The sequence below is a fragment of the Anabrus simplex genome, chromosome 3, assembly GCF_040414725.1.
Source record: "Anabrus simplex isolate iqAnaSimp1 chromosome 3, ASM4041472v1, whole genome shotgun sequence".
Classification (NCBI taxonomy): Eukaryota; Metazoa; Arthropoda; class Insecta; order Orthoptera; family Tettigoniidae; genus Anabrus; species Anabrus simplex.
This window is the reverse complement of record NC_090267.1, coordinates 521,949,719-521,975,335: the sequence shown is the minus strand read 5'-3', so window position 1 is coordinate 521,975,335 and position 25,617 is coordinate 521,949,719. Positions and strand designations below refer to the sequence as shown.

The window sequence follows — 25,617 nt, the reverse complement described above, 5'->3', positions numbered from 1 at the left end:
CAGATCGCCACTGCTAACTATCAACCACGAATTACTCATCGTATATACTTCCTGACCTCATCCTTCTGACTTCATTATATAGATAACAGAGTGCTGGTATTTCACTCCCGTTTACCTCTACATCATTGTAGGAAGACACTGCAAGGCTGCTGTTATTAGAGAAATAATTATAGTCTTATTTTTATAGGTAGATCTGCTTAAATGGAATGCAATCTGAAGTGTTTTCTTTTGTTGGTCGGAATGGAACCCATGATCATGGGTCGGACACCACCACTTATCTCCTGAGGAAGCCAATTAACCAGTGAACGATGGGTACGACCGCTGTAAAATTCAACATTTTTATTTAATAATAATAATAATAATAATAATAATAATAATAATAATAGTAATAATAATAATAATAATAATAATAATAATAATAATAATAATAATAATAATAATAATAATGGTGCATGACATCTGTATAAGCTTGGTGGTGACCTAATGAGGATAAAATGAATGGCGAAGACGTCATAAACACCCAGTCTCCAAGCCAGGAGAATTAACAGTATGAGGGGGTTGATTCTGAAAATTGAACCGGGGCCATCGGACCAAAGGCAAGCATTCTATCCATTTAGCCACAAAGTCGGACCTTGGACTACCATCTCCACTAAACAGGTGTTCAGTATTGGCAGTGGCAGAGGCCTGGGCAGCCTTGACAACACAGCAGGCTATTGGCTGCAGCTCAAAACGCTTAAGGCTTGACGTTCACTAAACCAACTATCGAAAAGCGATAACCTAAGTCTAGTTGTAGCCCACGTCTTGGACTCAGCATACGCCACTGAGAAATAAGTTTTAAGGAACACATCATAATCTTCATATACTGTTGGGTAGACAACCTGCTGATCGGACTTGTCTTGCGGTTTGCTTAACTTCCCCTATTTTATTTTTTCACCCCTTAGTGCCGAACTACCAAACAGATTTCGTTCAAACCACTTCAAAATCCCTCTCAGATGTAATAAGAACAAACCGTGAAAATTTCAGCGAAATCTGTCCAGTCGTTTTTGAGTCTATTAGCTTCAAACAAACATCCAATTATATATATAGAAGATGATATGTGTAAAGAAGTGGAATCAGACATAAGGCTTTTTGCAGATGATGGTGTTCTGTGCAGAGTAATAAATAAGTTACAAGATTGTGAGCAACTGAAAAATGACTTCAATAATGTAGTGAGATGGACAGTAGGCAATGGTATATTGATAAACGGGATTAAAAGTCAGGTTGTGAGTTCCGTAAATAGGAAAAGTCCTCTCAGTTTTAATTACTGCGTTGATGGGTTGAAAGTTCCCTTTGGAGATCATTGTAAGTACCTATGTCTTAATATAAGGAAAGATCTTCATTGGGGTAATCACATATATATGATTTTAAATAAATGGTACAGATCTCTGCACATGACTATGAGGGTATTTAGGGATTGCAGTAAGGATGTAAAGGTGAGGGCAAAGTCTCTCGTAAGACCCCAACTAGAGTATGGTTCCAGTTTATGGGACCCTCACCAGGAGTACTTGATTCAAGAACTGGAAAAAATTCAAAGAAAAGCAGCTCGATTTGTTCTGAGTGATTTCCGACAAAAGAGTAGCGTTACAAAAATGTTACAAAGTTTGGGCTGGGAAGACTTGGAAGAAAGGAGACGAACTGCTCGACTAGGTGGTATGTTCCGAGCTGTCAGTGGAGAGGTGGCGTGGAATGACATCAGTAGACGAATAAGTTTGAGTGGAGTCTTTAAAAGTAGGAAAGATCACAATATGAAGAAAAAGTTGGAATTCAAGAGGACAAATTTGGGCAAATATTCGTGTATATAAAGGGGAGTTAGGGATTGGAATAACTTACCAAGGGAGATGTTCAATAAATTTCTAATTTCTTTGCAATCGTTTAAGAAAAGGCTAGGGTATCTGTCACCTGAGCGACTGCCCTAAATGCAGATCAGTAGTGATTAATTGATTGATAAGCAGAGGTAGTGTGGATGAAAAATAAATATCATGAAATTTATTGCCATACTAAGAAATCTCAGACATTATCAGGAAAAGGAGGTTGACATTCTTTGGTCACATTCTCAGAATGAACAATGATAGACTGACCAAAAGAATTCTAAATTTTGCCCTCATACTGAAAGTCAAGAACAACTGGCTAAATGAAATAGAATTATATCTTCAGGAAATCAATATCAACCCGGAAACTGTGAAGAACCGATCTGCTTTCAGAACAATGATTAATATTCATTGTTTTGCGGAGCCAAAAACCAGAACTAATAAAACCTGGAGAGAAGTACGAAAGCAAAATTTTAGTGAGAGGATGAAGAGGTTTTGGCAAGAGAAGAAAGTAAAATCATCAGCTAAATAAGTTCAAGTGTGCTTCTCAGCTGGGCGTAACGATGTGAAAGAAAAATATTAATTTCAGTACATATCGCACAAAGAAATTGTGCTGCATAAGTGCTATTATGTTAAAGTGTTCGTTCAGACGTGTGTGAATATCACCAAGGAGCATATTAATATCTTTGTCACTTTTATCACTGAGAAATTCTTCTAATTCTTCTCACAAATTTAGCTTGAGTTGCAAATTCTTTCTTCTTTGATGAAGAAGCTTATAACTGAATACAATCAATGTAAAGATTTTTGTAGAACGTATACAGCCATTGTTGTTTTAACGGAATACCGTAATGCTGCCACAATTTTACGCAGTAGGGTTCCATACTTGGTTCAAAAGATTGTTGAAAGTGAAGTAATTATAAATTCTCTTTCACGTTAGGTCTACCATTATAATCCTAGCAAACATTCCACCTTGGATGTCAATTCCTAAGGTCACGACATAGGGCACATGTGTGCGTGTGTGTCGATTTTATTGTGGTATCCAATAGGAAATTATGTCGCGTAGGTGTGGCTTCGGTGGTAGACCATCGGTGACCTACATTCTAATCCGGCCCCAAGAATAATGTGATGGTCATCGAGGAAGGCCCGTAATCTAACGTTTTGAATATAATACCATAATATATCAAAGATGTACATCCTACTTAGATTGTCTATAAAATCAGAGGGTAATTCTATATTGAGGATGTTTATATTACAGATTGTGCTTAAGCGGAATGAGCAATATCATCTCGCTGTGCTTTCCGTGGATTGCGTGTTAATCGAAAATTGCGACATGATATGTTTGCAAGCATCTAGCAGGCTGTGCTTAACTAAACAGATGTTTTAATCAATATGGCGGTACAAATATTGAGAAAAAATGCGGTAGCTACTGTCTGACACTGTGTTGGTAAAGTTTCTTCGTAGAAATTGTAAAAGAGTGGTTGGTAATGCATTCATTCGGTGAAATATGAGTGAAGAGCTGAAGGATAATCATTCTAATGATGTATCGCCATCCTCGATCCCAATCTTGTCCTGTCTTCGGTCTCGACCCGATGGCATTCGGAAAAGCAATCATTTTAAAGTTTCTTTCCCAGAAGATGAAAGTCAGCTGATTACTGGATATTTAGAAGCTCCGAATCCTTGGGAATATGGTAAGACTATCTTGATAATTATTCTTGTAGTGCAAACGTATGAAATTGGTTGCTTAGTATTTTGTGTTCTGTCAAACTCACTGTGTACCATGTTCTAATTTTTAGGCAGCTGTATGGATACCGTTTGTAGGGAAGAGTTTGGTAATACCATTTATATTCACTAAACTACAGAATTACATTGGCTATGACTATGCATGCTAATTTTTTTATACGCCAGTGTTTTGGACATGTACAGTGAAGTAGTTGTAGATTTTGATTTATTTCAAGGAAGCATGTTTTACGATCGTGGAACTGTGTAGTTGACATGCAGTTCACGACAAACGAGATTTTATGCACCATTTTTGTCTTTTATTGCGCGACAGCTGGGTTTATAATTTGTAGACAGTTCTGTTGCCTATTAGGTGATGCTTTGGGGAATGTGCGATACCTTACACGAATTTCGTACTAGCTTATTGCAAGTTTCCGGCCACTGTCAGTTTGTACTTCTCACATTTCTTGTCTGGAAGCTCGGAATACTATGAGAATGAAGATTTAGTCGTACCGAACTAAAAGGAGAAGTTTCTTAGTATACTGGCCTTATTTCTTCTTCTGCTTCTCCTTTCATAAATTACCATTTAAGGACTGGATAATATCAGAGAAACAAGTTGAATACACAAAAATAGTGACCAATAAATTACCATAAGATGCATTACAAGAAGGCAACATTGAGTGGACTAGATTCAAAGAAAGCATTGTCGGAGCTGCAGTAGAAGTTTGTGGTAAAACTAATAGGCTAGCAAAATGAAGGCAAAAGAAACTCCTTGGTGGAACGATCGGGTGAAGATTGCTGTGAAAGCGAAAAATGAAACCAGGAAAGCCAGAGACAAAGAAATGCAAAAAGGAAGTCAAAGGAATGAATCTAGAGTAAACGAACTGCAGCAGAAATACAGAGATCAGAAGCTACGAGTAAAGAAAATTTGGGGCCGAAGGAAAACAGAAAGCTTGGACTGATTTCACAGATAATCTAGAGCAAGACAGCAAAGCTAATTCTAAACTACTTTACCAAACAATATGAAATATAAGAAGAGTCAATGAATACATAACAGCAATAGAGTAACAAGATGGTAACATAGTTAGGGAAGAGACAGAAATAAGGAAGATCATGAAATCCTATTTTGATAATTTATACAACTGTACTGGGAAAGACTCCAATGATGTAACCACGCAGGTCAGTTTAAGCTGCAATGATGAGCCTGACCAAGAGAGCCCGCCAACATGGAAGGAAGTAGAGACTGCCCTTAATAGTATGCCCAAAGAAAGATCAACAGGATTTGATGAAGTCAGTGCAGATATGATCAAAGCAACTGGTGGAATAGGAATACAGTGGCTTCATAGAGTAATTAATGCAATATGGAAAGATAGGAAAGTCCCAGATGATTGGAAAAAAGGGAATAATAATACCTCTCTTCAAAAAAGGAAGCCAGAAGAAATGTAGCAATTATAGAGGGATCACTTTATTGTCTCATGGTTTGAAAATATTTGAGAAAATACTTGAAAAAAGGCTAAGGAAAATAATAGAACCACAACTACAGGAAGAACAATATGGATTCAGAGAACACTGATCAACTACCGATCTCATATTTGCACTTAGAATGCTGTTAGAAAAGCATTGGGAGAAGGGCAAAGACTTAACTCTGGTGTTTTTGGATCTCGAAAAAGCATTTGATAGTGTTCCAAGGAAGACTATATGGTAATGCTTAAGAAAGAAAAATGTACCCAAAGGGCTTATCCAGAAAGTTAAAATGCTTTACGAAGACTGCTGCAGTTGCGTACAGATAGGAAACGGTAATTCTGATTGGTTCCAAACCACTAAAGGAGTGCAACAAGGCAGTACCCTTTCACCCTTACTTTTTATCACTGTCATGGATGAAGTCATGAAAGAAATTAAGTAGAAGAACAATATGGACATCAATGAATTTGCAGATGATGTAGTAATTTGGGGAAATACAGAGAAGGAAGTCCAAGAGAGGCTGAACACCTGGAATGAACATTTGAAAGCACACGGATTAACAATAAATAAATCGAAAACGGTTACTATGTCTGTCAACAGGCAGAAGAAGAAAGGATAAATAATGCTGGAATGTACACAGCTGGAAACAGTAGACCAATATAAATATCTTGGGTGCATCATTTCCAGTGATAACAGAATACAGCATGAGATTAACAACCGCATTCAAAAATCAGCTCAGTTTTACCATCAAGTTCAGAACCTCCTCTGGAAAGCAGATTCTATTCCAATCATACTTCACCACCATAATAACATATGGCCTAGAAACCTGCACAACAACCCAACAAGTGGATAGCAAACTACAAGCCGCAGAAATGAAGTTCCTACGAACTATGGTACAGCTTTCAAAAAGGGACAGGGTAAGGAATGAAAGAATAACGGAGGAAGCTGGTGTGTACCCATCCCTGAATGAAAAAGTGACAAGGGCCCGTTTGAAATGGTTTGGCCATGTCAAACAATTGGACGATGGAAGGACAGCAAAACAATGGCTACACACAGTCGTGGCCGGAAAACGACCGGTAGGAAGACCTAGGAAGAGATGGCTGGACCAAGTGAAAGAGGACATAGGAACAAGAGGAGTCAGCTGGGATGTCGTCTTGAGAGAAGAGTGGTACATGGACAGACAGAAGTAGAGAGTGCTCGTAAACCACACCCGGGCAACTGGAGTGGAAAATTGATGATGATGATGTTGATGGACTGGATAATATAATCCTATGCATTCATCCTTGTGCCCCTTTCCTTTCTTTCCAATAGCTTTTCATCCTTTCACTTTGCTGTTTCCTCCTCTGTTCTCTCCAGACGTTATTTCCTTTCCTCCTCTTCTCCTGGAAGTCTTTTATATTTTGTATCAACGTTCTGAAAGTTGGTCTTGCTTGTATTTACTTATATCCTCTGTTATTGCGATATCTTCTGTGTCTTAGATCCACCTGTTGCCATTCTTATTAGCTTCATTGGAAACTTGTTTTGTAAGTCTGATATTTTGTGATCCTAAGAACTAGATTCTTCCTCTGACATCTCGTTCACAGTCTGATTGCACAGAGATTGTTGCTGAACTTCCTTGAAAGGAAATTTTATCACAGCCCAAATTATTCATTCCACGTGCGTGGTCATTGTAGGCACACACTAGGTTTTATTTCGAAAGTGCTAATTTTCTAATGCATTTACATCTTATACCTAAACGTTTGTGTATTGATTGAATTGTTGGAGGGGATGAAATTTGGAAAGTTAATGGCAGTGCGTTCAGTTGAAATGTTCGAGTGGGGTCACACAAGATTGTTAGATTGAAAAAATGTTGGGCTGTAATCTGCATTGTATAGAATACATGGTGGGTGTCATTAAAACTGTGACAGTGATTTCATGTGAAATATCAAATTATTGACTCTGAAGTGGGTTATACTTTGTTCAGTATGTATTAATTTATCAGTAGAGCCCAGTTCAGGTATTTATTTTGGCTAAAGTAGGCAGGTAAATAAGCATTTAACATTTAGGAAAAATAATTAAAATAGGCATTTATAATGACAAAAATGGACACTAAAATAATAGCCTAAAGATTTCCCAGCTTTAATGTAAGTAACATAACATACATCTGCATCATATCTTACTTACATCATATCTTACTTACATCCTCCTGTGGGTGGGGTTGACAGAATAGCGTCAACAGTATCCCATGTCTGTCGTAAGAGGAGGCGACTAAAAGGGGGACCAGGGAGTGTGGGTTGGCGACCACGGTTCCCCTAGCTGAGTCTTACTTGTGACGGTTCCTCACGCTTATGTTTCCTGTCTGACCTCCCTTGGTCAACTCTTGCTGTTTTAGATTTGCCAGACCTAGCGAGTCTTTCATTTTCACGCTCTTTTTGCTGGTACCTTCATTTTGGAAGTATGGGACCTCTTCCATTTTCCTTCTGATTTGTGTTAATAGAGAATGGTTACCAAGTTGTTCTTTCTTTTAAAACAATAATTACAACCATCACTTAATTTTACGTAGCAAGGACGGGTGCTGGCAACCCATTTGGCTTGTGGAGGTTTCAGTAGAGATTTGTGTAATATGAAAATAATGTTTATGTAAATGTTATTTCTTATCTATTAAGTTAAAATGAAGTATATAGGAATTATATATTTTTCTTTTCATTGATTAATTTTAATACATAAACAGCAGAAAATATCCACAACAACTTAAAAAAGGTATTTATTTATCAAATAGACTACGGAATCTAAAATAGGCAATAAAAGGCAAAATAGTGACTTGTCCTACCATTCCCAAACATACGGAAACATGTTTGTTTCTATGTGATACTTCGATATATCCACCCAGATAAAAAAGGCATTTAGCCTAACTTTCGGGCCCTATTTGTCACCATCGGTCTGTTGGTTTGTGTATTTCCTTCAATCAAAAAAAAGTAGACAATGCTAGGAGGGACATACCTACACTTCCTACGACATAGTAAAACAAGGTTGACACTTTAAAAATTAACATGAATTAAAATGAATCTAAAAAATTATCATTTTAGTAAACAACAATGTTTAGTAACAGTTCTTCAAGAATGAGAAATTAATTACACTTTTCTGCTCTGTTTTCAGACCAACTTTGCTTTATGGGGGTGAAAGCTGGGTGGACTCAGGATATCTTATTCTTAACCTAGAAGTAACAGACATGAAAGTAGCAAGAATGGCAAGTAGCTGGTACAAACAGGTGGGAACAATGGCAAGAGAGTACTTGGAATGAGGAAATAAAGGCTAACTTAGGAATGAACTTAATGGAGGAAACTGTGTGCATGAACCGGCTTTGGTGGGGGTCATGTGAGACAAATGGAGGAGGATAGGTTACCTGGGAGAATAATGGATATAGAGGGTAAGAGAAGTAGAGGGAAATCAAGACGATGATGGTTAGATTTGGTTTCCAACGATTTAAAGATAAGAATTGTGTAACTAAGAGAGGCCACAGAACTAGTTACAAATAGACGATCGTGGCAGCGATTAGAGGTTTGCAGACAATGCTGAAAGGCATAACGATCTGTAATGAAGATGTATGTATGTATTTTCTGTTTAACAAGTAGGCCTACCATATAACCAAATACAGTAGAGACAATACGCGACACTCAGCGAGATAATACCAATATAAATGGTCCGTTATTGGACATTATAAATTTTCCAGCCAACTCATTCCTGGTTGCCAGCGTTTCGCCCTCGTGTGCCAGGCTGGGCTCATCAGTCGGTACCTAGCACACCTACCAAGACGCATGGCTAGTGCATACCGTGGAGGCCACTGCGTAGGCCACTGCGTAGGCCAATTGTAGCCACCGGCAGTGCCAATGCACTATGAGACACTCTGTCTCACTACTAAAAATTGATGCCTGCTTGGCCATCAGATAATACAGATGTTGATTCCCTATGGGAATCAACATCTGTATTAACTCAGCGAGATATCGAGGTACAGCTCTCTAGCGGATTGACCTGAGAACTGCTGATTCTGTCATAAGAGCACTTGTATTTGTGTGTGAAGTTTTTGGTGTTATTTATGCATTTTCAGTGAGTTGACATAATTAAATAGTAGCGTGTGTCATTCCTTGACATCTCCTCTCAACATGAGGGGAAAGGTATGTGCTGTGTTTGGCTGCAGTAACTATGAAGTAGAGAAGAATGCGCGATCTTTCTTCAGTTTCCCTCGTGACAAAGTGTAAGTAATATTGTGTTTGCATATATATTCTTCCAGTGACAAAGAGATTTTTATAGTACTTCATAATCTTCTGACCTGCTCGACCCATATTTTAACTGCTTCAAATATAATACGCGTATTTTATTCTACAGTGCAGCAGTTAACCTTCAATACCGATGTGTTGTTGTAGGTGTGATCTGTGAGTTTGATTTAATTCAAGAAAATACTGTACATATGCATATGAGTGTGGCTGGTTGTGTTCCAAGTTACCCCATTTAGAATGCCGTAATGCATTGTCAAGCACTGAAGAAAATATGGGTGATTTAACAAATGTGGTGATTCAAATTTTCTTTACCCTGATGTAATGGCATTATGGCAAGTAGGCTATTGCTTGTAGGGGAAGTTTGAATGTTTTTGAAGCTAAATTTATAGATTTTCTTTCTGTTAGTAGGCTTCAAGTTAAAAGGAAAATTGTCCAGCTCTTAAATATAAATTCATTGAATCTTGTGTAAGGAATGTGCCGATATTTTTGTTGACAAGTGTTTTAATGTGATGATACAATGCTTTTAAATGAGAAAAAAGAAAAATCTAGCCGTGAACGTTCAGGCAGGAATTCTAAAACTAAAAAAGTAATGCATAAATGAAAGATCAAGCCCTTTCACAGCAGTCCATTGCACATCTTGATTATATGTCTAATCTCAGTCTTTAAATAATAACCTGTTAAATAATTCTTCATTCATTTATCCGGAATTGCTTTAGCAACTTTGAAGTTAATATCTTAGTAACACTTTCTTTCTAGACGTAATTTATTTATCCATTTCCGTATATACATTTCCATTGATATTTGAATTTAGCACGAATTTTCAGGTCAAGCCACTAGGAGCGCCACTTGCGACTTGTCTCCCATTTTGACAAGGCTAAATCCGGAAGTGTCTCGTATTTGATATAACTTAACCTATATATATCCACTATGAATGGCGTGAAAAGGTTGCTCATAGGGTTAGATGATGCCTGCATTTCAGTGGGCTTGGCGGACTGATATGTAATACCAATTCCCGGCTCGATGAGGAAAGCAACGGGAAACTACTTCACTCATTTCCCTAGTATGCCTAGGCCATCTATGACAGCTGATGGCAGAGCTGTTGAGGATCCAACCAGCCTTAGGGCTGAGGACCAAACATATATCCATGATTGGACGTGATATTCTCTGTGTTTTTAGTTTCTTTCTCATTCTTTCTCAGAATTTATAAATAGTTTGAACTCTTGACTTGATAATTTTAATTAATTGGCATTTACCAACACCTCTCCTTGTGCTTAATGTAATCTTGTTCATTGGGAATCGTAAAATCCCACCTCTACAGTTAATAATACCCTGCACTGTGCAATGTATTTACACAGTGGTGTAGGCCTGTTAGTTCAATTTGTTCACAGTGGCAACCATTAAATTCTGAAAGTTGATGGTTCGACAATAAATCATCTTTCTCTCTCTTTGCTTAACTTGTTTCTTTATTTTCTACAAATGCATTCATCAGATTGAAAACATTAAAAAATCCTCCTGTTGAAGAGCTTTATGTTCAGAAAAAGACATGCTCCCATGTTTGGCTGTTTACTTCCCACAAAAATCTTTTCTTATAAACTTCTATAATAACCGAGCTCGATAGCTGCAGTCGCTTAAGTGCGACCAGTATCCAGTATTCGGGAGATAGTAGGTTCGAATCCCGCTGTCGGCAGCCCTGAAAATGGTTTTCCGTAGTTTTCCATTTTCACACCAAGCAAATGCTGGGGCTGTATGTTAATTAAGGCCACGGCTGCTTCCTTCTCACTCCTAGCCCTTTCCTGTCCCATCGTCACCATAAGACCTATCTGTGTCAGTGCGACGTAAAGCAACATACATACATACATACATACATTATCATTATAGACTGTTATGCCTTTCAGCGTTCAGTCTGCAAGCCTCTGAGAATTTACTAAATGTCGCCACAATCCTCGATTTGCAACTAGTGTTGTGGCCTCATTTAGTTCTATACCTCTTATCTTTAAATCGTTAGAAACAGAGTCTAACCATCGTCGTCTTGGTCTCCCTCTACTTCTCTTACCCTCCATAACAGAGTCCATTATTCTCCTAGGTAACCTATCCTCCTCCATTCGCCTCACATGACCCCACCACCGAAGCCGGTTTATGCGTACAGCTTCATCCATCGAGTTCATTCCTAAATTAGCCTTTATCTCCTCATTCCGAGTACCATCCTGCCATTGTTCCCACCTGTTTGTACCAGCAATCATTCTTGCTACTTTCATGTCTGTTACTTCTAACTTATGAATAAGATATCCTGAGTCCACCCAGCTTTCGCTCCCATAAAGCAAAGTTGGTCTGAAAACAGACCGATGTAAAGATAGTTTCGTCTGGGAGCTGACTTCCTTCTTACAGAATACTGTTGATCGCAACTGCGAGCTCACTGCATTAGCTTTACTACACCTTGATTCAATCTCACTTACTATATTACCATCCTGGGAAAACACACAACCTAAATACTTGAAATTATCGACCTGTTCTAGCTTTGTATCACCAATCTGACATTCAATTCTGTTGGATTTCTTACCTACTGACATCAATTTAGTCTTCGAGAGGCTAATTTTCTTACCATACTCATTGCACCTATTTTCAAGTTCCAAGATGTTAGACTGCAGGCTTTCGGCACAGTCTGCCATTAAGACCAAGTCGTCAGCATAGGCCAGGCTGCTTACTACATTTCCACCTAACTGAATCCCTCCCTGCCATTTTATACCTTTCAGCATATGATCCATGTAAACTACGAACAGCAAAGGTGAAAGATTACAGCCTTGTCTAACTCCTGTAAGTACCCTGAACCATGAACTCATTTTACCATCAATTCTCACTGAAGCCCAATTGTCAACATAAATGCCTTTGATTGATTTTATTAATCTACCTTTAATTCCATAGTCCTCCAGTATAGCGAACATCTTTTCCCTCGGTACCCTGTCATATGCTTTCTCTAGATCTACGAAACATAAACACAACTGCCTATTCCTCTCGTAGCATTTTTCAATTACCTGGCGCATACTGAAAATCTGATCCTGACAGCCTCTCTGTGGTCTGAAACCGCACTGGTTTTCATCCAGCTTCCTCTCAACGACTGATCGCACCCTCCCTTCCAAGATGCCAGTGAATACTTTGCCTGGTATAGTAATCAGTGAGATACCTCGATAGTTGTTGCAATCCTTCCTGTTCCCTTGTTTATAGATAGGTGCAATTACTGCTTTTGTCCAATCTGAAGGTACCTTACCAACACTCCACGCTAATTTGACTACTCTATGAAGCCATTTCATCCCTGCCTTCCCACTATACTTCACCATTTCAGGTCTAATTTCATCTATTCCTGCTGCCTTATGACAATGGAGTTTATTTACTATCCTTTCCACTTCCTCAAGCATAATTTCACCAACATCATTTTCCTCCTCCCCATGACCTTGACTGTTTGCAACACCACCATGATGATTTCCTTTTACATTGAGAAGATGTTCAAAATATTCCCTCCACCTCTCCAGTGATTCCCTGGGATCTGTTATGAGTTCACCTGAATTACTCAAAACACTGTTCATTTCCTTTTTCCCCCCCTTCCTAAGATTCTTTATTACTGTCCAGAATGGTTTCCCTGCTGCTTGACCTAGCCTTTCCAGGTTATTACCAAAATCTTCCCATGACTTCTTTTTGGATTCAACAAGTATTTCTTTCGCTCTGTTTCTTTCATCTACGTACAAATCCCTGTCTGCCTCGGCCCTTGTTTGGAGCCATTTCTGATAAGCCTTCTTTTTACGTTTACAGGCTGCTCTCACTTCATCATTCCACCAAGATGTTCGCCTTTTCCCATCTTTACACACAGTTGTTCCTAGGCATTCCCTTGCTGTTTCTACTACAGCATCCCTGTATGCCACCCATTCACTTTCTATATCCTGAACCTGCTTACTGTCTACTGTTCGAAACTTCTCACTAATCATATCCATGTACTTCTGTCTAATTTCCTCATCCTGGAGATTTTCTACCCTTATTCGTTTGCAGACAGATTTCACTTTCTCTACCCTAGGCCTAGAGATACTTAGTTCACTACAGATCAGATAATGGTCTGTATCATCGAAAAATCCCCGAAAAACTCGTACATTCCTAAAAGATTTCCTGAATTCAAAGTCTGTTAAGATATAGTCTATTATGGATCTGGTACCCCTAGCCTCCCATGTGTAGCGGTGAATAGCCTTATGCTTGAAGAATGTATTTGTAACAGCTAAACCCATACTAGCACAAAAGTCCAGCAAACGCTTCCCATTCCCATTAGCTTCCATATCTTCCCCACATTTACCAATCACCCTTTCGTATCCTTCAGTTCTATTCCCAACTCTCGCATTGAAATCGCCCATTAGCACTATTCTATCCTTGCTGTTGACCCTGACCACGATGTCACTCAATGCTTCATAAAACTTGTCAACTTCATCCTCATCTGCACCCTCACATGGTGAATACACGGACACAATTCTTGTCCTAATTCCTCCCACTGACAAATCTACCCACATCATTCGCTCACTTACGTGCCTAACAGAAACTATGTTGCGTGCAATGGTATTCCTGATAAAGAGCCCTACCCCAGACTCTGCCCTTCCTTTTCTAACACCCGTCAAGTACACTTTATAATCTCCTATCTCTTCCTCCTTATCTCCCCTTACCCGAATATCACTTACTCCTAGCACATCCAGATGCATCCTCTTTGCTGACTCAGCAAGTTCTACCTTCTTTCTTCCATAAGCCCCATTAATATTGATAGCTCCCCATCGCATTCCATTTCGTTCGCCAAGTTGTTTCCAAGGAGTCCCTCGCCTGTCAAATGGGAGTGGGACTCCATTACTCCCATAGGTCCGAGGCTTGCTTAAAGTGTTCTGAGCTCGGTAAATTCATGAAGCAGGATGCTGCCCTACTTGCACATAGTCCAAGTGAGGATCTCTCCTCTAACGGGTTATGGACCACCGGTGAATTGTGTAGTCCTGGCCGCCTGAGCACAAGGAGGGCCACGACTCAGAATATGTCCGAGATGCCCACTCCCATTCCATAGCAACTGGTATCCCGACTCTCAGGACCACTTACTAGGCCACTCAGCCGTTGCCCATGGTTCACGAACTAGGACGTGACTACAGTAACCCACAAACATGAACCATACGTAAAGCAACTAGCAAAAAAAAAAAAAACAACAAACTTCTATAATGCTAAGTATTCCATCAAGTGAAAAGGAATTTGCAACTCAGACTCAATTTGTGAGAGATTATCTTATAAGAAATCTTCTCTCAGTGATAAGTGACAAAGATCTGGGACTAGATTTGAAGAGAGACAACTCTGCTCCTTGGTGTCTCTCTCTCTCTCTCTCTCTCTCAACGAACACTGTACTCGTCATGCATGCTATAAACGCACCAGTTAAAGTGGTGTACCAACTTTAAAATAATTGCAGTTTTTAGCATAGTTTTGTAGCATGGTGCACTTAAACTATGCAGCACAATTCAGAATGCAGTACTGTATGTACTGAAAAGTGACTAATAATAATAATAATAATAATATACTAGCAGAAAATAAAACCCCAACACCAAGGAGTTGTGCTAGATAAACGAAATTTGGGAGGCGTGTTTTCTCATCTGACAGATAACGCCTATTCAAATTTTAAGCACTTGTCGAAGAGTTGTGCTAGTAGTTCCACTATCACGTTGCAAAACAAGTTTGATTTAAATACACGCTGTACGCATCGTGAACGTTGGTCATCGTCTGGTGTTGATGTTGTGAGGTAGGTGCGAGTCAAATATGCCGTTAAGGAGATGGTGAAGGCACTATCAGGAGCTTACCGAGTTGAACGAGTGCTGCAAGAAGGTGAATGTTCTTTCTGCGATATTGCAATAATACTTGGTAGGGATGTATCGGTGTTAGCAACGAAGGTGACGGGAAAGCACTGCGTCTGGCAGCACATGGGGCACTACGGAGAGGGAAGAACGCCGCATGGTTGTAAAGGATCATACTGCAGTTGCAGCAGCCATTAGAGCTTTAGTTAGGGGCCAATGACCTTCGATGTTAGGCCACTTAAAACAAGCATCATCATCATCATCATCAGAGCTTTAGTTGCCACTGGAGTGACACAGCGAACTAACAAATCGATTAGTTGAGGAACAGCTCTGGTTCATGCCGCTAACTCCGAATCGCTGCCATCAATGACAGTGATGGCCGTAGGTTTGTGAGGAGGAGGCCACGCGGGCGCTAGGAACCAAGCTGTCTGTGGCGCTGACACACTGGATCTACACCAGGAATTCTGGCCTGGGGAATGATTTCCTTTAACCGTAGGAGTACTCCAATCGTTATCCCAAGAACCTTGACATTGAATGTGTACGTTATACTGGTGATTGAACTGGTTATTTTGCCATTCATTCGCAGTATCCAACAGGGTAACGCTCGTCCTCGTACCACTGCTGTCACTCAAAGTGTTGACCAGTTGCCTTGGCCTGCCAGATCACCAGACCTCTCACCCTTTGAGCACATATGGGACGACAAATCCAGCGCCATCCAATACCGGCATTAATTGTTGCTCATTTGACCGACCAAGTGCAACAGGTGTGGATCTTCTTCCCACAAAATCACATACGCCATCTGTACGACACACTGCATGCACGTTTGCATACTTGCGTTCAAAATTGTAGCGAGTACAGCAGTTGTTGATGTACCACCATGTCACATGTCTTCTCGTGCATACTTGAAGCTGTAACTTAGCCCGGCTGAGTGGCTCAGACGGTGAAGGCGCTGGCCTTCTGACCCCAACTTGGCAGGTTCGATCCTGGCTCAGTCCGGTGGTATTTGAAGGTGCTCAAATACGTCAGCCTCATGTCGGTAGATTTACTGGCACGTAAAAGAACTCCTGCGGGACTAAATTCCGGCACCTCGGCATCTCCGAAAACCGTAAAGGAGTAGTTAGTGGGACGTAAAACAATTAACATTATTATTGAACCTGTAACCTGAAAACTTTAATCAAATAAATATGTTAACTAGACAATGCTGAAGCTATATTGTATTCCTCTAAACTAATATCTTCTAGTTTTTGGGATTTAATTTTCTTCTCAGAAAACTAGAACTCAAAGAAAGGAAGATCCTGAGGACAATACTGGGACGCGTAAGAGAAGAGGGAGGCATCTACAGAATTCGACACAACGATGAGCTATACAAACATCAGGAAGACATCATTACTTGTATAAGAAAAAGGCGTCTGGTCTTCTATTGGCACCTAACCCTGCAGACTTACCAGCAGGATGTTCGTTGTGGAAGACATCCAGGAGCAAGTGGCTCTCTTCGGTCAAGTCGGTTCTGGGAGAACTGGGGACCCCGCATGACCGCCCACAGTTTCGGCAAGCCATTAAGCAACGTCACTAATAGGAAGAATACAGGGACCAGCAGACTTATGTGCACAGAGGAAGAAAGGTGGCTCATAGCCAGAAAATGATGGAATACTGGAAGAGGAGAAAACAGAAGGCCCACGTGACAAGAAGATACGAGCCCCGGAGTCCTCAGTAGGTCCAAAAAAAAAAAAAGGGAAATTGAACAGAAATAATGCAAAACTAGCTGGGAAGAGAGATCTCTCCTTTATGTCTACCTGCCCGTAGAAGTATTCTTACATATATAGCAAAATTAAGACAGACACTATGTCAGTCTCTGAAATGCGACTATTACCTGTGTTCTTGTTAGCTGGAGGACAGAGATCGCATCGTGTCGTCCATTGCTACCGCATTTCGTGAAAATAATGAAATCTCAGAGTGTGAAAGTGGCATGTCATGGCATGTACCAGATATAATTGCAGTATTCACGGTGTTACTGGATTAAGTACTGTATCCCCAAAAAGTGAAATTTGCAGATTTAGTTTATCGTGGGTTAATTAAGCATTTGATTTGCTGTGGAGTGGTCTTGTCACTAGCAGGACCTTTCAGCCCTGTGGTCCTGTCACTAGCCAGACCTTAAATATTCAGCCCAGTGTTCTTGTTCTAGCCAGACCCGGCGAGTTGGCCGTGCGGTTGGGAGCGCGCGGCTGTGAGCTTGCATCCGGGAGATCGTGGGTTCGAATCCTACTGTCAGCAGCCCTGAAGATTGTTTTCCTTGCTTTTTCATTTTCATACCAGGCAAATGCTGGGGCTGTACCTTAATTAAGGCCATGGCCGCTTCCTTCCAACTCTAGGCCTTTCCTATCCCATTGACGCCATAAGACCTATCTGTGTCAGTGCGATGTGAAGCAACTAGCAAAAAGAAAAAAAAAATCTAGCCAGACCATAACCATTCAGCCCAGTGTTCTTGTAGGTACTAGCCACACCTTAACCATTCAGCCCAGTGTTCTTGTAGGTACTAGCCACACCTTAACCATTCAGCCCAGTGTTCTTGTAGGTACTAGCCACACCTTAACCATTCAGCCCAGTGGTCCTGTCACTAGCCACGCCACACCTTAACCATTCAGCCCAGTAGTCCTGTCACTAGCCACACCTTAACCATTCTGCCCAGATGTCCTGTCACTAGCCAGGCCTTAAACATTCAGCCCAGTGTTCTTGTTCTAGCCAGACCTTAGCCATTCAGCCCAGTGGTTCTGTCACTAGCCAAACCTTAACCGCTCAACCCAGTGATCTTGTAACTAGCAGGACCTTAACCATTCAGAGCAGTGGTACTGTCACTAGCCAGACCTTAACCTTTCAGCCCAGTGGTCTTGTCACTCGCCAGACCTTAACCAATCTCTTGGTGTTACTAGCCATACATTAAATATTCAGTACAGTGTTCTAGTTCTAGCCAGACCTTAACCATTCAGCCCAGTGGTCTTGTCACTAGCCAGACCCTAACCATTCAGACCAGTGGCCTTGTTAGTACCACGATCTAACAAATCCGACCAGTGGTCTTTTCACTAGCCAGACCCTAACCATTCAGAGCAGTGGTATTGTCTTTAGCCAGGCCCTAACCATTCAGACCAGTGGTTCTGTTAGTAGCAGGACCTTAACCATTCAGACCAGTGGTCTTGGTAGTAGCACGATCTAACCATTCAGACCAGACCATGCATCATATAATGGACGAATGCCCTCTGCGTGCTTATGGTGGAGACCGGAAAGACTTTGCTGATGTCTTAGAATCCCTAGTGCAGTGGATAAACAATTTAGATATCCATGTGTAATTGTTCCCTACTTACCATGAATTCTTTGCAGGTATTTCTTTTGTATAATATTGTATATACTTGTCCATTCTGTAAATTCCATACGCTTAATAATACCATTCAGACCAGTGGTCTTGTCACTAGCCAGACCCTAACCATTCAGAGCAGTGTACCTCTTAGCATGATCTAACCATTCAGACCAGTGGTCTTCTGATTAGCCAGACTTTAACCATTCAGACCAGTGGTCCTGTTAGTAGCAGGATCTAACCATTCAATACAGTGGTCCTGCCACTAGGCAGACCCTAACCATTCAGACCAGTTTTCCTGTTAGTAGCAGGATCTAACCATGCAGACCTGTGGTCCTCTCACTAGCCAGACCCTAACCATTCAGACAAGTGGTCTTGTTAGTAGCAGGATCTAACCATTCAGACCAGTGGTCCTGTCACTGGCCAGACCCCAACCATTCAGACCAGTGGTCCTGTCACTGGCCAGACCCCAACCATTCAGACCAGTGGTCCTGTCACTGGCCAGACCCCAACCATTCAGACCAGTGGTCCTGTCACTGGCCAGACCCCAACCATTCAGACCAGTGGTCCTGTCACTGGCCAGACCCCAACCATTCAGACCAGTGGTCCTGTCACTGGCCAGACCCCAACCATTCAGACCAGTGGTCCTGTCACTGGCCAGACCCCAACCATTCAGACCAGTGGTCCTGTTAGTAGCAGGATCCAACTTTTCAGATCAGTGGCCCTGTCACTAGCCAGACCTTAACCATTCAGATCAGTGGTCCTGTTAGTAGCCAGACCTTAACCATTCAGACCAGTGGTCCTGTCACTAGCCAGACCTTAACTATTCAGATCAGTGGTCCTGTTCGTGGCCAGACCTGAACCATTCAGACCAGTGGTCCTGTCACTAGCCAGACCTGAACCATTCTGACCAGTGGTCCTGTCAGTAGCCGGACCCTAACCATTCAGACCAGTTTTCCTGTTAGTAGCCAGACCTTAACTATTCAGACCAGTTTTCCTGTTAGTAGCCAGATCTTAACCATTCAGACCAGTGGTCCTGTCACTAGCCAGATCTTAACCATTCAGACCAGTGGTCCTGTCACTAGCCAGACCCTAACCATTCAGACCAGCAGTCTTGTTAGTAGCAGGATCTAACCATTCAGACCATTGGTCTTGTTACTGGCCAGACTCTAGCCATTCAGACCAGTGGTCCTGTCACTAGCCAGACCCTAACCATTCAGACCAGTTTTCCTGTTAGTAGCAGGATCTAACCATGCAGATCTGTGGTCTTTTTACTAGCCAAACCTTTGCCATTCAGACCAGTGGTCCTGCCACTAGCCAGACCCTAACCATTCAGACCAGTGATTCTGTCACTAGGCAGACCTTAACCCTTCAACCAGTGGTTTTTTTACTAGCAGCACCTAACCTTTCAGCCTAGTGGTCTTTTTACTGGCAGGACGCAAGTCCAGTGATTGCATATTCAATTTTGGAATTGTCCACAGAAAGCTCTCAGGAAGGGATTGATAGCCATATGACCCTTTAGTCGCCTTCTACAACAGGCAGCTGTTTCAATCGGACAAATTCACATCCTTCCACCCAACAATTTCGGTGCCACAGTTCAGTCGCCTCTTGGAACAGGCAGGGTATATACTCTGGGTTTATTCTATGCCTCCACCCACAGAGTTTTATTATAAAGAATGGGGTTTTGCTTAGTTTAATATACGGTTATGGAATATCCATTTTCAGAAACAAGCTGCTATGAAATGTGTCAGCACTTATCTCGTTGCTATTCTCCTGTTCTACTTCACTCAAAACATCAATCCACCTTTTGTTGTAAGCCTACTGTATTCATCACATGCACAAGTAGCCTCTTTCCACTATTATTATTAGGATCACTATTACACATTTTTGTAGCCTGGAATCTCTGCATTCCTTCCTTGGCAGCCATCGTGTGCCAGATTTGTAACCTGTACTGGAACTTTAGGTCTACTATCAACTTTTTGAAAGGTTTATTTTGTCAATCGCTTTCCATCCTTTCTGAAGAGGTTTCCGTAGAATTTGTCTTCTGAGACTCCATCCCCTTAACCTATATTGTCCATTTGCAATCTTTGGAACCATTATCTTGCAAATAATGCTTCTCTCAAATTGCTCAGCGTCTGTTAGACCAGCTTTCCCACTGTTTTAATCACAGTGTTGTAGTGCCTGTGCTTTCTTCTTATAAAGTTTGCGAGTTCTACGGGACCAGGCAAAGTATTCACTGGCATCTTGGAAGGGATCAGTGTTTGAGAGGAAGTTGGATGAAAACCAGTGTGGTTTCAAACCAGGATCAGATTTTCAGTATGCACCAGGTAATTGAAAAATGCTATGAGAGGAATAGACAGTTGAGTTTATGTTTCGTAGATCTAGAGAAAGCATATGGCAGTTTACAGAGGGAAAAGACGTTCACCGTACTGGGGTACTATGGGATTAAAGATAGATTATTCAAATAAATCAAAGGCATTTATGTTGACAATTGGGCTACAGTGAGACTTGATGGTAGAATGGGTTCTTGGTTCAGGGTAATTATAGCGTTAGACAAAGCTGTAATCTTTACCTTTGCTCTTCATAGTTTACATGGATCATATGCTGAAAGGTATAAAGTGACAGGGAGAGATTCAGTTTTGTGGAAATGTAGTAAGCAGTCTTGCTTATGCTGACGACTTGGTCTTATTGGCAGATTGTGCCGAAGGCTTGCAGTCTAATATCTTGGAACTTGAAAATAGGTTCAATGAATATGATATGAAAATTATCCTTTCAACAACTAAATTGATGTCAGTAGGTAAGAAATTCAACAATATTGAATGTCAGATTGGCGATACAAAGCTGGAACTGGCAGATAATTTCAAGTATTTAGGATGTGTTTTCTCCCAGGATGGTAATATAGTGAGATTGAATCAACTTGTAGTAAAGCGAATGCAGTGAACTCGCAGTTGTGATCAACAGTGTTCTGTAAGAAGAAGTCAGCTTCCGGACGAAACTATCTTTACAGACCAACTTTGCTTTACGGGAGCGAAAGTTGGGTAGACTCAGGATATCTTATTCATAAGTTAGAAGTAACAATTAGCGAGAATGATTGCTGGTAAAAACAGGTGGGAACAATGGCAGGATGGTTCTCGGAATGAGGAGATAAAGGCTAATTTAGGAATGAACTCGATGGATGAAGCTGTACGCATAAACCGGCTTTGGTGGTGGGGTCTTGTGAAGCGAATGAAGGAGGATAGGTTACCTAGAAGAATAATGACTCTGTTATGGAGGGTAAGAGAAATAGAGGGAGACTAGGGCGACGATGGTTAAACTCAGTTTCTAATGACTTAAAGATAAGAAGTACAGAAATAAATGAGGCCACAGAACTGTTACAAATAGAGGATTGTGGCGACTTTCAGTAAATTGACAGAGGCTTGCAGACTGAATGCTGAAAGGCATCATCATCATGAAATATGGTTCCTCTCCACTTTCTTCGGTCTTTCCACCACTGCTCCTCCAACACTGTGTCCCAGTCCAGGTTTCTTTCTCTAATAGTGCATTGGATTGTGTCCTTCGATCTCAATCGTGGTCTTCCACGGCCTCTCCTTCCTTGGATTTGCATTTCCATCACCTTTCTTTGGCATTCTTTAATCACTCAATCGCTTTATGTGCCCAAACCATCTTAATCGGCTCTTCTCCATTCTATCATTCATTTTTTCTACTCCAATTCCATCCCAGATTTTCTCATTCCTTATTTTGTCTCTTCTACTCTTCTGTATCATACTCCTTAAGAACTTCATTTCGGTTGCCTGTATTCAATTCTCATCCTTCTTTGTCATTGTCCAAGTTTCTGCTCCGTAAGTTGTGATGGATACATAATACATCTTGTATATAGTTTCCTTTGCTTCCATTGGCACGTCTTTGTCCCATAACATGTTTCTTACACTATGATAGAAACAGTTTCCAGCTTGAATACTCTTACTAATTACAGCATCCAGTCAAGCATTCTCCATTAATTCACTCCCCAGGTATTTGAACGTCTCCACTACTTCCAGGGGCTTGTCTGCAAGTCTAATCGGACCTTTCCCTTCCTTCTCTCTAGTCATAACAAGAGTTTTAGTTTTTCTACACTTATTTTCAATCCACATTCTTCAATCTTCCCATTCACCACATCCAACTGTTCTTGAACCTTCATGTCATCTTCTCCCCAAATCACAATATCGTCTGCTAATAACATGTTCATTTCTCTTCCTCCATATGCTGCTTTTGCTGTTCTCATGATGTTATTCATTGTAAACAGGATTGGCGATAGAACACTTCCCTGTCTCAGCCCACTAGTGATTGTGAACCAACTTGTCCTGCTAACTTGTATTTGCACGCAACTACAACATTCCTTGTACATTGCCATGATCATTTTTATTAATCCCTATCCAATTCCTTTTTGCACCAGACTGTCCCAAACTTTAGTCCTAGGGACGCTGTCATATGCCTTTTCAATGTCAATGAATGTCATCAGCATATCATTCCCATACTCCCATTGCTTTTCCATTAGTTGTCTCATAATGAAAATGGGCTCTATTGTTGGTCTTCCACTACTGAAACCAAACTGATTTTCCTGTATCTGATTTTCAACACTCGACCTTATCCTACTTTCCAGTATCCTCTCCATTATCTTAGCAACATGGGATATCAGAGTAATTCCCTGTAGTTCTTCAATACTTTCTTGTCGCCTTTCTTGACAATTGGGATGATTATTCCTTTTTGCCAATCCTCACGGACCTCCTTATTCCCCCAGACAATCCTGAGAACTCGATATGTCCACTCCAGGCCTACAGTTCCAGCTGCCTTTATCATCTCCACTGAAATTTCATCTATTCCAGCAGTTTTTCCATTCTTCATCTTTCTTACTGCCATTTCAATTTCATTCATTGTAAATTCTTTATCCATTTCTTCATCAACTAATTGACTTTCCTGGTGGTCCATTGAATGACTGTCATTATTTCTTATGTTCAGCAACTTCTGAAAATACTCTCTCCATCTATTTATTATTTCTTCTGGCTTTGTTAATATTATGCCTCCTTCATCCTTCACAAATCACAAATCTGGAGATCTCTCTTTTTGTTTCTTAAGATGTTGTTGTTGTTTGAGTCATCAGTCCACAGACTGGTTTGGTGCAGCTTTCCATGCCACCCTATCCTCTGCTAACCTTTTCATTTCTACATAACTACTGCATCCTACATCTGCTCTAATCTGCTTGTCGTATTCATACCTTGGTCTACCCTTACCGTTCTTACCACCTACACTTCCTTCAAAAACCAAATGAACAAGTCCTGGGTGTCTTAAGATGTGTCCTATCATTCTATCTCTTCTTCTCGTCAAATTTAGCCAAATCGATCTCCTCTCGCCAATTCGATTCAGTATCTCTTCATTTGTGATTCGATCTATCCATCTCACCTTCAGCATTCTTCTGTAACACCACATTTCAAAAGCTTTTATTCTCTTTCGTTCTGAGCTAGTTATCATCCATGTTTCACTTCCGTACAATGCCATGCTCTACACGAAAGTCTTCGAAAACACCTTTCTAATTCCTATATCAATGTTTGAAGTGAGCAAATTTCTTTTCTTAAGAAAGCTCTTCCTTGCTTGTGCTAGTCTGCATTTTATGTCCTCCTTACTTCTGCCATCATTAGTTATTTTACTAACAAAGTAACAATATTCATCCACTTCCTTTAAGACTTCATTTCCTAATTTAATATTTCCTGCATCACCTGCCTTCATTCGACTGCACTCCATTACTTTTGTTTTGGACTTATATATTTTCATCTTGTACTCCTTACCCAAGACTTCATCCATACCATTCAGCAGCTTCTTGAGATCTTCTGCAGTCTCAGATAAAATGACAATATCATCGGCAAATCTCAAGGTTTTGATTTCCTCTCCTTGGATTGTGATTCCCTTTCCAAATTCCTCTTTGATTTCCTTTACTGCCAGTTCTATGTAAACATTGAAAAGGAGGGGGGACAAGCTGCAGCCTTGCCTCACTTCTTTCTGGATTGCTGCTTCTTTTTCAAAGCCCTCAATTCTTATCACTGCAGACTGATTTTTATACAGATTGTAGATAATTCTTCGTTCTTGGTATCTGATCCCAATTGCCTTCAGAATCTTAAATAGCTTGGTCCAATCAACATTATCGAATGCCTTTTCTAGATCTACGAATGCCATGTATGTGGGCTTGTCCTCCTTGATTCGATCCTCTAAGATCAGACGTAAAGTCAGGATTGCTTCACGTGTTCCTACATTTCTTCTGAAGCCAAATTGATCTTTTCTCAACTCAGCTTCAACTTGTTTTTCCATTCTTTTGCAAATAACACGTGTTAAAATTTTGCAGGCATGAGATACTAAACTAATGGTACGGTAGTTTTCACACTTGTCTGCACCGGCTTTCTTGGGAACAGGTATAACAACATTCTGCCAAAAATCGGATGGGACTTCTCTTGTCTCATACATCTTACACACTAAATGGAATAACCTTGCCATGCTTGTTTCTCCTAAGGCAGCCAGTAATTCAGAGGGAATGTCATCAATTCCAGGTGCCTTTTTCCTATGTAGGTCGCTCACAGCTCTGTCAAACTCTGACCTCAAAATTGGGTCTCCCATTTCATCAGCATCAACAGCCTCTTCTTGTTCCAGAACCAAATCATCTACATCTTCACCTTGATACAACTGTTGGATATGTTCCTGCCATCTTTCTGCTTTGTCTTCTTTCCCTAGAAGTGGCTTTCCATCTGAGCCCTTAATATTTATACACCTAGATTTCCTTTCTCCAAAGATTTCCTTGATTTTCCTGTATGCACCATCTACCTTTCCTAGGACCATACAACCTTCGACATCCTTGCACTTCTCCTTCAGCCAGTCTTCCTTAGCTACCTTGCACTTTCTATCCACTTCATTCTTTAATCGCCTGTATTCTTTTCTGCCCTCTTCATTTCTAGCATTCCTGTATTTTCGTCATTCATCAGTCAGGTCTAGTATCTCCTGAGTTATCCACTGATTCTTAGTTGATCTTTTCTTCTTTCCTAACATTTCTTCAGCAGCCCTGCTGACTTCATTTTTCATGACTATCTACTCTTCCTTTATTGTGTTTCCTTCAGCCTTTTCATTTAGTCCTT

General features: G+C 40.7%; 1 protein-coding gene across 1 annotated transcript in view; it reads left to right on the top strand.

The window, feature by feature from the left end:
• Window positions 1-3,251: 3,251 nt before the first annotated feature.
• The window catches only part of LOC136866888 (uncharacterized), a 276,008-nt gene continuing 253,642 nt past the window's right edge, over window positions 3,252-25,617 (top strand). Inside the window, exon 1 of the mRNA XM_067143981.2 lies at window positions 3,252-3,535. Within this exon, the coding sequence (XP_067000082.2) occupies window positions 3,352-3,535 (184 nt within the window). The 5' untranslated portion in view covers window positions 3,252-3,351. The remainder of the gene's footprint in view (window positions 3,536-25,617) is intronic.